This window comes from Heteronotia binoei, chromosome 1 (genome assembly GCF_032191835.1).
Source record: "Heteronotia binoei isolate CCM8104 ecotype False Entrance Well chromosome 1, APGP_CSIRO_Hbin_v1, whole genome shotgun sequence".
NCBI lineage: Eukaryota > Metazoa > Chordata > Lepidosauria > Squamata > Gekkonidae > Heteronotia > Heteronotia binoei.
Genome location: NC_083223.1, coordinates 276692883 through 276706804, shown reverse-complemented (window position 1 = coordinate 276706804; position 13922 = coordinate 276692883). Strand labels below are relative to the sequence as shown.

At 47.2% G+C, this 13922-nt stretch overlaps 1 protein-coding gene and 2 non-coding genes across 3 annotated transcripts; 2 read left to right on the top strand and 1 right to left on the bottom strand.

Annotated features, from left to right (window-relative positions):
• Positions 1 to 2479: 2479 nt before the first annotated feature.
• Positions 2480 to 8186, bottom strand: LOC132585113 (small proline-rich protein 2D-like; the record flags this gene model as incomplete). Its single annotated transcript, XM_060256904.1, has 2 exons — positions 7735 to 8186; positions 2480 to 2495 (listed from the first exon to the last, which is right to left on the bottom strand). Coding segments are annotated over exons 1-2 (468 nt in total), but the record flags the coding sequence as incomplete, so codon positions are not given.
• Positions 8187 to 11824: 3638 nt separating this feature from the next.
• TRNAM-CAU (transfer RNA methionine (anticodon CAU)) lies at positions 11825 to 11899 on the top strand. Its single transcript has one exon. It is a non-coding gene; the product is annotated as a tRNA-Met (tRNA).
• An 813-nt stretch (positions 11900 to 12712) lies between these two features.
• TRNAT-UGU (transfer RNA threonine (anticodon UGU)) lies at positions 12713 to 12787 on the top strand. Its single transcript has one exon. It is a non-coding gene; the product is annotated as a tRNA-Thr (tRNA).
• Positions 12788 to 13922: the final 1135 nt, after the last annotated feature.

Genomic DNA, 13922 nt, shown 5'->3' with positions numbered 1-13922 from the left:
ATACACACACACTGTGGCTAATAGCCACTGATGGACCTCTGCTCCATATTTTTATCTAAGCCCCTCTTGAAGGTGGCTATGCTTGTGGCTGCCACCACCTCCTGTGGCAGTGAATTCCACATGTTAATCACCCTCTGGGTGAAGAAGGACTTCCTTTGATCCGTTTTAACCTGTCTGCTCAGCAATTTCATCGAATGCCCACGAGTTCTTGTATTGTGAGAAAGGGAGAAAAGGACTTCTTTCTCTACTTTCTCCATCCCGTGCATTCTTCTCCAGGCAGCTCACCAAAGGATAAAGTATTTCAGCTGGCACTGCTCTGTATCTCCAATGGATCTAGCATGGCTCCACACTTCTATTGTTCTGGACTTCTCTTGAAATGGTTGCTTTCAAGACAAGTCCAGGACACTAGAAGTGTGAAGCCATGCTAGATCCATTGAAGATACAGAGAAGAAGAAGAATAGAGTTGGAAGGGACCTCCAGGGTCATTTAGTCCAACCCCCTGCACAATGCAGGAAACTCACAAACACCTCCCCTAATTTCACAGGATCTTCATCGCTGTCAGATGGCCCTCTAGCCTCTGTTGAAAAACCTCCAAGGAAGGAGAGCCCACCACCTCCCAAGGAGGAAGCCTGTTCCACTGAGGAACCGCTCTAACGGTCAGGAATTTCTTCCTAATGTTGAGCCGGAAACTCTTTCGATTTAATTTCAACCCATTGGTTCTGGTCCTGCCTTCTGGGGTCACAGAAAACAAGAAGAGGAGGATATTGGATATAGGTTTTATGTCCCGCCCTATACTCTGACTGGGAAAGACAGACGGCAAAAGAAGAAGGGGATGGCAAAAGATGAGATGGCTGGACAGCGTTACTGACAGGCCTCAGATTCAGTGGGAACTCACAGGAGCACAGCTCTGGAACCTTTCTGAGAGTTCCACCTCCTCCTTATGAGAGTTCCACCTCCTTGTCCATTGAATAGTATGTGCAGCTGCAAAACAATCCCTGGATGAGCTCCACCACCTATTTTTCTACAAAATGACCGCTGGTTACTGATGTAACTAACACAAAATTGAGCAGACTTTGGAGGATGGTGGAAGACAGGAGGGCCTGGCATGACTTGGCCCATGGGGTTGCAAAGAGTCGGATTCGACTGTGCGACGGAACAACAACAACTATGCTCTGAATCTCAGAGTATCAGAGCGGTCACAGTCTCCTTTACCTCCCCTCGCCCACAACAGACACTCTGTGAGAGAGCTCTCCCAGAAGCTACCCTTTCAAAAACAACTTTTTTTTGCCGCTGTGTGACACAGAGTGTTGGACTGGATGGGACGTTGGCCTGATGCAACATGGCTTCTCTTATGTTCTAACTCTGCAAGAGCTATGACTGACCCAAGGTGTCAGACGATGGAGGTTCAAAGTAAACGAGCTTCCGTTTGTTACAACGTTAAGATGTTTATTTGATATCTCAAGGTTCTGAACAAAGGAGCATTGGGTCTGATACCAGTTGGCAGGAAAAGCAATGCTTTAAGCAGTGTACATCAAAGGATTTCTAAACAATACTACATTCTCACACTTCTAGGATACATGTAACACCTTCCCTCCCTCTTATCTCTTGTGGTTCCTTTTCTCACGGAGGAGCCCTGCTGGCTCTCCTTGAGGCGCGCTATCTTCAAAGGGCTGTTGCTTTTGTTAGTACTATGAAGAAGAATTCCCAGCAGGGGTTAGTAACATCTCTGTCGCTACTTTGATATGCAAGGCCTCTGTTTCAGGGTTAGTAGCAAATGCTCAAAATGGAGTTAGTCATAAGAACATAAGAACATAAGAGAAGCCATGTTGGATCAGGCCAATGGCCCATCCAGTCCAACACTCTGTGTCACATAAGAACATAAGAGAAGCCATGTTGGATCAGGCCAATGGCCCATCCAGTCCAACACTCTGTGTCACATAAGAACATAAGAGAAGCCATGTTGGATCAGGCCAGTGGCCCCTCCAGTCCAACACTCTGTGTCACATAAGAACATAAGAGAAGCCCTGTTGGATCAGGCCAGTGGCCCCTCCAGTCCAACACTCTGTGTCACATAAGGACATAAGAGAAGCCATGTTGGATCAGGCCAGTGGCCCCTCCAGTCCAACACTCTGCGTCACACAGTGGCAAAAATTTTTATACATACACACACACTGTGGCTAATAGAGTACTTCTTTCTCTACCTTTTCTATCCCATGCATTATCTTGTAAACCTCTATCATGCCACCCCGCAGTTGACATTTCTCCAAGCTATAGAGCCCCAAGCGCTTTAAACCTTTCTTCATAGGGAAAGTGTTCCAACCCTTGAATCATTCTAGTTGCCCTTTTCTACACTTTTTCCAATGCTATAATATCTTTTTTAAGGTGCGGTGACTAGAATTGTACATAGTATTCCACATGAGGCCACACAATTGTTTTATACAGAGGCAGGCCTCAGATTCAGTGGGAGCTCACAGGAGCACAGCTCCTGAACCTTTCTGAGAGTTCCACCTCCTTATCCATTGAATAGTACTGCAGCCGCATAACAATTCCTGGATGAGTTCCACCACCTATTTTTCTACATAACGACCCCTGTACAGGGGCATTCTGGTACTGGCTGATTTGTTTTCAATTCCCTTCCTAATAACTCCCAGCATAGTATTGGCCCTTTTTATTGCAATCGCACACTGTCTGGACATTTTCAGTGAGTCATCTACCATGACCCCAATATCTCTCTCTTGGTCAGTCTCTGCCAGTTCACACCCCATCAACTTGTATTTGTAGCTGGGATTCTTGGCCCCAATGTGCATTACTTTGCACTTGGCCACATTGAACCTCATCTACCACGTTGACGCCCACTCACCCAGCCTCAACAGATCCCATTGGAGCGTCCCACAATTCTCTCTGGTTCCCTGAACAATTTAGTGTCGTCTGCAAACTTGGCCACTTCACTGCTCACTCCCAACTCTAAATCATTTATGAACAAGTTAAAGAGCATGGGACCCAGTACCGAGCCCTGCGGCACCCCATTGCATATCATCCTCCACTGTGAAAACTGCCCATTTATACTCACTCTCTGCTTCCTATTAATAAGCCACTTTTTGATCCACAAGAGGACCTGTCCTTTTACTCCATGACTCTTGAGCTTACTAAGGAGCCTTTGATGAGGAGCTATCAAAAGCTTTCTGGAAGTCAAGGTAAACAATGTCTGTTGGGTCTCCTTTGTCCACATGTTTGTTCACCCCCTCAAAGAACTGTAACAGGTTAGTGAGGCAAGATCTTCCCTTGCAGAACCCATGCTGAGTCTTCCTCAATAACTTGTGTTCATCAATGTGCCTAATCATTCTGTTGATAATGCTTTCTAGCAACTTTCCCAGCATTGAAGTCAGACTGCCTGTAATTTCCTGGATCTGCTCTCTGGAATCCTTTTTAAAGATGGGGGTGACATTTGCTACTGTGGCGGAACCGGCCCGATTCTGCCTTCAGACCCGGTCCCGTCAGCTCCCTATGGAGTCGCCAACTCCTGGAGGGAGCTATGTCTCCTCCTGCCCCTTGGGCGCGCTGCCACCACCTGCTCAGTCTTGGGGTTCAGATTGAGAGGAACAGGACTCCCAATCCCCCTCTCCAGCTGTGAGGCTAGGCCTCAAGGTCCTCTGCCACCCTGCACTTGGGTTTCACAGAGACCTCAGCACTTCTTTGGGGCACCCCTGGAGGATTGGCACCTTATCCAACTGCATGCCTTCCCCCCTTCACCTGGGGCCCCTTCTTAACACAGCGTGGTCTAAAGCGGTCTGGGGATCTAGGTGGTACAGAGAGATTAACTGCCAGCATTTAAAACAGAAAAAACATTTATTTAAAAGAGAAAAATATAGGAAAAGAAAAACACAAAACAAAACCAGTTGCATTTAAAAAGTTAGCACAGCAAACAGCATAACAAAATAAAGGTGGTTTTTAAACGCATCGTATTGTCCCTGGTCTATACTTGATCTGCCTAAGAGAATGACTTACTTTGTCTGCCTGCCTGGGGGCCTCATTTTCCTGAGCAGGCCCCCCACAGGCCGGAGCTCAGAGGCAAGCAGCCTCTCTTCCCGAGCCTCTGCTGCAAACTGAGAAACTGTTTAAAATGCTGGCAGTCAAACTCTGTACCACATAGATCCCCAAACCGCTTTAGACCACGCTGTGTTGAGAAGGGGGCCCCGGGGAAGGGGGAAGGCATGCAGTTGGATAAGGTGCCAACCCTCCAGGGGTGCCCCAAAGAAGCGCTGAGGTCTCTGTGAAACCCAAGTGCGGGGTGGCAGAGGACCTGGAGGCCTAGCCTCACAGCTGGAGAGGGGGATTGGGAGTCCTGTTCCTCTCAATCTGAACCCCGGGACTGAGCAGGTGGTGGCAGCGCGCCCAAGGGGCAGGAGGAGACATAGCTCCCTCCAGGAGTTGGCGACTCAATAGGGAGCTGACGGGACCGGGCCTGAAGGCAGAATCGGGCCGGTTCCATCACAGCTACCTTCCAATCCTCTGGAATGGAGTCAGATGTCAATGAAAGATTACATATTTTTGTCAGGAGATCCACAAGTTCAACTTTGAGTTCTTTTAGAACTCTTGGATGTATGCCATCCAGACCTGGTGACTTATTAGTTTTTAATTCGTCAATCAGTTGTAGGACCTCCTCTCTTGTCACCTCAATTTGACTCAGGTCTTTCAACACCCCTTCCAAAATTAATGGTTCTGGAGCGGGCAAACACTTCTTATCTTCCACAGTGAAGACTGAGGCAAAAAATGCATTCAGCTGCTCAGCCATTTTCCTATCCTCCTTCAGTAATCCTTTTACCCCTTGATCATCCAAGGGTCCCACTACCTCCCTGGCTGGTTTCCTGCTTCTAATATATTTGAAGAAATTTTTATTGTTGGTCTTTATGTTTTTTGCAATATGCTCCGCATAGTCCCTTTTTGCCTGCCTGATCAGTCTTGCATTTGATTTGCCACAGCCTGTGTTCCCTTTTATTAATCTCACTTGGACTAGCTTTCCACTGCTTAAAGGAATCCTTCTTACACATAGCCACTGATGGACCTCTGCTCCATATTTTTTATCTAACCCCCTCCTGAAGCTGGCTTTGGGTGAAGAAGTACCTCCTTTTATCCGTTCTAACCCAACTGCTCAGCAATTTCATCGAATGCCCACGAGTTCTTGTATTGGCCACATTGAACCGCATCTGCCACGTTGACGCCCTCTCACCCAGACTCAACAGATCCCTTTGGAGTTCCTCACAATCCTCTCTGGTTCTTGCCACCCTGAACAATTTAGTGTCATCCGCAAACTTGGCCACTTCACTGTTTACTCTCAACTCCAAATCATTTATGAACAAGTTAAAGAGCATGGGACCCAGTACTGAGCCCTGCAGCACTCCACTGCTTACCGTCCTCCACTGCGAACCCATGCTGAGTCTTCCTCAATAACTCGTGTTCATCAATGTGGCCTACTCATTCTGTCCTTGATAATGGTTTCTACCAACTTTCCCAGTATTGAAGTCAGACTGACTGGTCTGTAGTTATCCGGATCTCCTCTGGAACCCTTTTTAAAGATGGGGGTGACATTTGCTACCTTCCAGTCCTCAGATGTCAATGAAAGATTACATATTTTTGTCAGGAGATCCACAAGTTCAACTTTGAGGCCTCACTGCCTCCCTGGCTGGTTTCCGCCACCACCTCCTGTGGCAGTGAATTCCATGTGTTAACCAACCTTTGGGTGAAGAAGTACCTCCTTTTATCCATTCTAACCCGACTGCTCGGCAATTTCATTGAATGCCCACAAGTTCTTGTATTGTGAGAAAGGGAGAAAAGGACTTTTTTCCTCTACTTTCTCCATCCCACGCATAATCTTATAAATCTCTATCATGTCACCCCGCAGTCAAAGTTTCTCCAAGCTAAAGAGCACCAAGCGTTTTAATCTTTCTTCATAAGGAAAGTGTTCGATAGCTTTAATCATTCTTGTTGCCCTTTTCTGCACTTTTTTCCAATGCTCTAATATTCTTTATTATAACATTATCCTTTATTTATAACATGGCTTCTCTTATGTTCTTATCAGATGACCAATCACCAGCAGCATCCCCACCCTTCAACCCAAAATGACACAAAGGAGCCTATCATCTCAAGATTCTCTGTTTCTGCTGTATGTGGACAACCAGTGATATCTGGCAAAGTGAGCTTTGGCTCCTAAAAGGCTAGTTTATAAATGAGAAAACTGTATTGATCTTTAAGGAGAAGGTTGGATTTATACCCCACCCTTCTCTAGCCAAAGGAGTCTCAGAGTGGCTTACAAATCTTTCCCTTCCTTTCCTTGCAGCAGACACCCAGTGAGACAGGTAGGGCTGAGAGAGCTCAGAGTGAACCACTCATGAAATAACAACTCTGAGAGAACTGACTGAACCAAGATCACCCAGCAGCTGCATTTGCAGGAGGAGTGGGGAATTATTATATATTTTATATATATAATTATTTTGGGCCACTGTGTGACACAGAGTGTTGGACTGGTTGGACCATTGGCCTGATCCAACATGGGTTCTCTTCTGTTCTTATGTGACACAGAGTGTTGGACTGGATGGACCATTGGCCTGATCCAACATGGCTTCTCTTATGTTCTTAAACCAGGTTCTCCATATCAGAGTCTATCACTGTTAACCACTGCACCAAACTGGCTCTCGGAAAGACTAATATAAAGAGTACTTTTCCTATCACAAATGCCAGCTTGTCTGGCACATGATGTCCGGCCTGCAGAGACATGTGCCTCCATGGAAGGCCATGTAGAGAGAGTGAGAGGATCAAGGAGGAAAGAGAGGGCAGCTCCCAGGTTAAGACAAAGGGAGGAATCTCACTCAAGGTGATGTAGTGCCTCCCAATGTCCAGACATGCTGAGTTGCGCACTCCAACATTTATATCCCTCCAGAGCGTCTTCACAGAGACCACAGAATCAAAGGGAAACCAAAAAATGCAACACAAAGAAGCAATGTAAAGTGAAAGTTTTAATGGTGAGTAGCCATTGGGCGAGACAGTTTGGACATCTCTCTCTAAACTGATATTATTCCAATCCCCTTATTCTTGGTCAAGCCATCACAGCTGCCAGGATATGCTTAGAAGACTGTAGTAACAGTAAGGAAAGTTGTAAGTAAGTGATAAGTAAGACTGTAGTAAGTAGTAAGTAAGACTGTAGTAAGTAGTAAGTAAGACTGTAAGTAAGTAGTAAGACTGTAGTAAGTAGTAAGTAAGACTGTAGTAAGTAAGTAAAGCTATGGCCCTTCTCCAGAGTCAAAGACCACAGGGATTGTTAAACAAGGTATTCAAGGGGCTCTGTCTTTGCCCATACATGCCACAAAAGGAACAAACCTTTCAAACCATGAAAGGAAAGCAGAACCACTGATGCTCATGAAGAGGCCTGAATATGCATGATGGATACACATTGTAGAATGTTGTTTGCAGTCGCAGGATCTGGCGGAGGATTTTGATTCAGCACAGCGTGCGCGCAGCCTTGCGCTTTCGTCATCCGTTCTTCGCTTCGACCATTCGCACGGTTCACGGGTGTTGTCTCTCCATCATCTCAGCTATTTGCACTCGGGGACACAAGGCTCCACGCAGGTGGTAGTGCAGGTGTTCACACACCGAGGAGCGCACGGAACTTCACGGACCTTAGAACAGCAATGGTAAGCTGGAGCACACGGTACGCAAGCTGGCTCCCAAGGCTGAGAACACTGTGGGTGACAGACCTCTATACACTGGTGAGGAGGACATGGGTAGCAAGGCTGCACACACTTTGAGGAAGCACATGGGTTGCAGGGGTCCACACACCTGGGAGCACATGGGTTGCAGGAATCCACACACCTGGGAGCACATGGGCTGCAGGGGTCCACACACTTCAGAGCACATGGGTTGCAGGGGTCCACACACTTGGGAGCACATGGGTTGCAGGAATCCACACACCTGGGAGCACATGGGTTGCAGGGGTCCACACACTTCAGAGCACATGGGTTGCAGGGGTCCACACACTTGGGAGCACATGGGTTGCAGGGATCCACACACTTGAGAGTGCATGGCTGGCAGGGATCCATACATTGAGAGGAGCATGTCTTCACACATGGAGAACAGGTCTTTGCACAAGGAGGAGGCAGGCAAGGCTGCTTATACTGATGTTGATGGCAAGACATCTTTCTCCTCTTGGATGGCCAAGCCTGGAATGCAATAGAAAGATGAAAGGTGCATCTATGTCTCAGGAACCACAAAAGTTTTTGAGATCTACCTATAAAGCCATGGAAAGAAACCTTTCCAAAGTGCTGAATCACTGTAGCCTGCAGCTCTTAATTAACAACAGAAGCTAACAACAACAACAACAACAACAGCAACAACAGCAACAACAACAACAACAACAACAACAACAACAACAACAATAATAATAATAATAATAATAATAATAATAAAGATATCATGTGCCTCCATGGAAGGCCATGTAGAGAGAGTGAGAGGATCAAGGAGGAAAGAGAGGGCAGCTCCCAGGTTAAGACAAAGGGAGGAATCTCACTCAAGGTGATGTAGTGCCTCCCAATGTCCAGACATGCTGAGTTGCGCACTCCACCATTTATATTCCTTCAGAATGTCTTCGCAGAGACCACAGAATCAAAGGGAAACCAATAATAATAATAATAATAATAATAATAATAATAATAATAATAATAATAATAATAATAATAATAATAATAATAATAATAATACTCCAAGCTGGCATTTGGATTTATATCCCACCCTATACTCTGAATCTCAGAGCGGTCACAATCTCCTCTATCTTCCCCCTCCCCCTCACAACAGATACCCTGTGAGGTGGGTGGGGCTGAGAGAGCTCTCCCAGAAGCTGCCCTTTCAAGGACAACTCCTAGGAGAGCTATGGCTGACCCAGGGCCATTCCAGCAGGTGCATATGAAGGAGTGGGGAATGAAACCGGGTTCTCCCAGATGAGATTTCCACATACTTAACCACTGCACCAAACTGGCCAACCCAATCTACAGATACATGCAGCAGGATTAAGAATGAACAGAAGGAAACTTTTGCAGCCATCAGAAAATGACTTACCCAACTTCACAGCAGAACCAAAGGAGTAAGCTGTTGTGGGAAAGAGGGAAGCGAGGACTTTTATATTCTTTTCAAGTGTCTTGACCGTGACAGCTGGGTGCGTAAGACAGTAAAGCCGATAATTTGTCCATTAACGCTACCACAAATGGCTTCTAAGTATTGCCACTAGTGAACACCCGTCCTCATTTTGGGACCTGTTTTAGCACATGTTTTGGAGGTATCTCAGGTTTGGTTCAACCCTCTCAGAAAAGAAATTGAGAGGTTGGGCATTGCACTTCGATTGACATATGGTCGCCTTTCATGCTTGAACTCTGTTGACGAGATGTATCTCTCAGCACCACGATCATCCCTCTTTCCTGAAGAACTCCCGTCGACAGGGTTTTTTTTTGTCAGAATTACTCACAAAATCATCCGGGAAGTCCAAATATGGACATTGGCTTAAGAGCCAGGAAATGAACCCTTCATCTAACAAAATTAGAGCATTGGAGCATCTCATTCTATCTTCAAGAGGGGATTGGAGAAACATTTGGAGCAGAGGTCCATCAGTGGTTATTAGCCACAGTGTATTGTTGGAGCTCTCTGTCTGGGGCAAGTGATGCTCTGTATTCTTGATGCTTGGAGTGGGGGCACAGTGGCAGGGCTTCTGGTGTCCTGGCCCCACTGATGGACCTCCTGGTGGCACTTGTTTTTTTTTGGTGTGACACAGAGTATTGGACTGGAGGGCCCAATGGCCTGATCCAACATGGCTTCTCTTATGTTCTCATGTGTATTCCAGAGTCGAAAACGACTGGTGCTTGCACAGGGGACTATCTTTATCTTTTTTTTAATTGTTGGAACTCTTTGTCTGGGGCAGTAATACTCTGTATTCTTGGTGCTTGGGGTGGGGGGGGCAACAATGGGAGAAGAAGATGATTATGAAGAAGATATTGGAGTTATAGCCTGCCCTCCACTCCGTATCTCAGAGTGCCTCACAATCTCCTTTATCTTCCTCCCCCACAACAGACACCCTATGAGGTGGGTGGGGCTGAGAGAGCTCTCACAAAAGCTGCCCTTTCAAGGAAAACCTCTGCCAGAGCTATGGCTGACCCAAGGCCATTCCAGCAGGTGCAAGTGGAAGAGTGGGGAATCAAACCTGGTTCTCCCAGAAAAGAGTCCGCACACTTCACTACTACCCCAAACGGGCTCTAATGTCCTGACCTCACTGATGGACCTCTTGATGGCACCTGTTTTTTTTTCCCACTGTGTGACACAGTGTTGGACTGGATGGGCCATTGGCCTAAACCAACATGGCTTCCCTTATGTTCTTATCTGGAGCTAATATGCTGTATCCATACTTTCATAGATCACAAAAATAGTATCCCCCCGCCGCCCCGGAACATTGAAGGCACCTCATATCAAAGCAGAACTTTAGTCTAACTAGTTCATTACTGTCCAGTCTATCTGGCAGCTATTCTTCACTGTCTCTGGCCAGGAATTTTCAGCGGTCCACAGGTCAGTGAGAGCCAGTTAGGTGTATGCAGGTAAGTCCATGGACTCTTATCTGGGAGAACCGGGTTTGATTCCCCCCTCCTCCACTTGCAGCTGCTGGAATGGTCTTGGGTCAGCCATTGCTCTCACAGAGTTGTCCTTGAAAGAGCAGCTTCTGGGAGAGCTCTCTCAGCCCCACCTACTTCAAAGACAGTTTGGTGTAGTGGTTAAGTGTGCGGACTCTTATCTGGGAGAACCGGGTTTGATTCCCCACTCCTCCACTTGCAGCTGCTGGAATGGCCTTGGGTCAGCCATAGCTCTGGCAGAGGTTGTCCTTGAAAGGGCAGCTGCTGTGAGAGCCCTCTCGGCCCCACCCACCTCACAGGGTGTCTGTTGTGGGGAAGGAAGGTAAAGGAGATTGTGAACCGCTCTGAGACTCTTTGAAGTGGAGGGTGGGATATAAATCCAATATCTTCTTCTTCTTCTTCAAAGGGTGTCTGTTCTGATATCCCACCCTATACTCTGAATCTCAGAGTCTCAGAGTGGTCACAATCTCCTTTACCTCCCCTGGGAGGTAGGTGGGGCTGAGAGAACTCTCCCAGAAACTGTCCTTTCAAGGACAACTCCTACGAGAGCTATGGCTGACCCAAGTGGAGGAGTGGGGAATCAAACCCGGTTCTCCCAGATAAGAGTCTTAACTGCTATACTTAACCACTATACCAAACTGGCTCTGGAGTGGGGTACAAATAGGGGAACAGAAATAAATACATAAATAACCCCCAGATTTTGCCACAAAATGGACTTCCCCCCACCCCCTGACAGGGCTGGAACATATCTGAGGTACATCTCAAGCATGTGCAAGAACAGGTGCTCCAAAGGAGGGCAGATGCTCAGAAGTGGCACTTGTCAGAAACCATTTGTGATAGTGTTGATGGACAAATCATCAGGTTGACTGTCTTACGCACCAAGCTGTCATGTCCAAGACAACTGAAAAGCGTATAAAAGTCCTTCCTTCCCTCATCTCCAGAACAGCTCTCTCCTTTGATCTTGTTGGCGAGTTAGGTAAGTCAAATTCTGATGCTTAGAAACCTCACTTTTGTCCATTCTGGAGTCTGCTACATGACTCTGAAGACTTGGATTGGCTTGCATGGACTGGGTTGGTTTTAGTTCTAAGAATGTTTCCCAGAGCCATTCTATCTCTTCGGAATTGGCCTTCAAATGAGTTAAAGCAGGGTGTCCCTTTCTCCTCAGATGTGGAGGGATGGTGGCTCAGTGGTAGAGCATCTGCTTCATAAGCAGAAGGTCCCAGGTTCAATCCCCGGCATCTCCAACTAAAAAGGGTCCAGGCAAATTGGTGTGAGAAACCTCAGCTTGAGACCCTGGAGAGCCGCTGCCAGTCTGAGTAGACAAGACTCACTTTGATGGACCGAGGGTCTGATTCAGTAGAAGGCAGCTTCATATGTTCATAATCTTTGGGGAGGGATGGTGGCTCAGTGGTAGAGCATCTGCTTGGTAAGCAGAAGGTCCCAGGTTCAATCCCCGGCATCTCCAACTAAAAAGGGTCCAGGCAAGTAATCATGAGAAACTTCAGCTTGAGACCCTGGAGAGCTGCTGCCAGTCTGAGTAGACAAGATTGACTTTGATGGACCGAGGGTCTGATTCAGTAGAAGGCAGCTTCATATGTTCATAATCTTTGGGGAGGGACAGTGGCTCAGTGGCAGAGCATCTTCTTGGTAAGCAGAAGGTCCCATCTCCAGCATCTCCAACTAGAAAGGGTCCAGGCAAGTAGGTGTGAAAAACCTCAGCTTGGGACCCTGGAGAGCCGCTATCAGTCTGAGTAGACAATATTGACTTTCATGGACCAAGGGTCTGATTCAGTAGAAGGCAGCTTCGTATGTTCATATATGTTCATATGTCTAAGGGGAGGGACGGTGGCTCAGTGGTGGAGCATCTGCTAAGTAAGCAGAAGGTCCCAGGTTCAATCCATGGCATCTCCAACTAAAAAGGGTCCAGGCAAATTGGTGTGAGAAACCTCAGCTTGAGACCCTGGAGAGCCGCTGCCAGTCTGAGTAGACAAGACTCACTTTGATGGACCGAGGGTCTGATTCAGTAGAAGGCAGCTTCATATGTTCATAATCTTTGGGGAGGGATGATGGCTCAGTGGTAGAGCATCTGCTTTGTAAGCAGAAGGTCCCAGGTTCAATCCCCGGCATCTCCAACTAAAAAGGGTCCAGGCAAGTAATCATGACAAACTTCAGCTTGAGACCCTGGAGAGCTGCTGCCAGTCTGAGTAGACAAGATTGACTTTGATGGACCGAGGGTCTGATTCAGTAGAAGGCAGCTTCATACGTTCATAATCTTTGGGGAGGGACAGTGGCTCAGTGGCAGAGCATCTTCTTGGTAAGCAGAAGGTCCCATCTCCAGCATCTCCAACTAGAAAGGGTCCAGGCAAGTAGGTGTGAAAAACCTCAGCTTGGGACCCTGGAGAGCCGCTATCAGTCTGAGTAGACAATATTGACTTTCATGGACCAAGGGTCTGATTCAGTAGAAGGCAGCTTCGTATGTTCATATATGTTCATATGTCTAAGGGGAGGGACGGTGGCTCAGTGGTGGAGCATCTGCTAAGTAAGCAGAAGGTCCCAGGTTCAATCCATGGCATCTCCAACTAAAAAGGGTCCAGGCAAGTAGGCATGAAAAACCTCATCTTGAGACCCTGGAGAGCAGCTGCCAGTTAGGGGAGGGACAGTGGCTCAGTGGTAGAGCATCTGCTTGGTAAGCAGAAGGTCCCAGGTTCAATCCATGGCATCTCCAACTAAAAAGGGTCCAGGCAAGTAGGCATGAAAAACCTCAGCTTGAGACCCTGGAGAGCAGCTGCCAGTTAGGGGAGGGACAGTGGCTCAGTGGTGGAGCATCTGCTAGGTAAGCAGAAGGTCCCAGGTTCAATCCCTGGCATCTCCAACTAAAAAGGGGTCCAGGCAAATATTTATCATTTATTTATTTATTTATTACTTTTTATTTATATCCCGCCCTCTCCACAAGCAGACTCAGGTGTGAAAAACCTCTGCTATGCCAAATGACCTAATTAATTGGACGGAACCTGCCGAGTCTCCTCGCCTCCTGGGTGAGAACCCTGTGGGCCGGCCCGACTTGGAGGGTGACCTCCTGGTTGCTTACAAAAACCTGTCTACCACTGAGCAACAACTAATTACAGCCGGGTTAGAAGAATTGAAATCCTGCTTATTGTCCTACCAAAATAAGAATGAGAAGTGTCTGACTCCTCCCCTCCTGCAAGACTCTACTCCTATGCCTACATGTCCCATGTCCACCCAAAGTTCAGCCGGACCTTCTAAGCG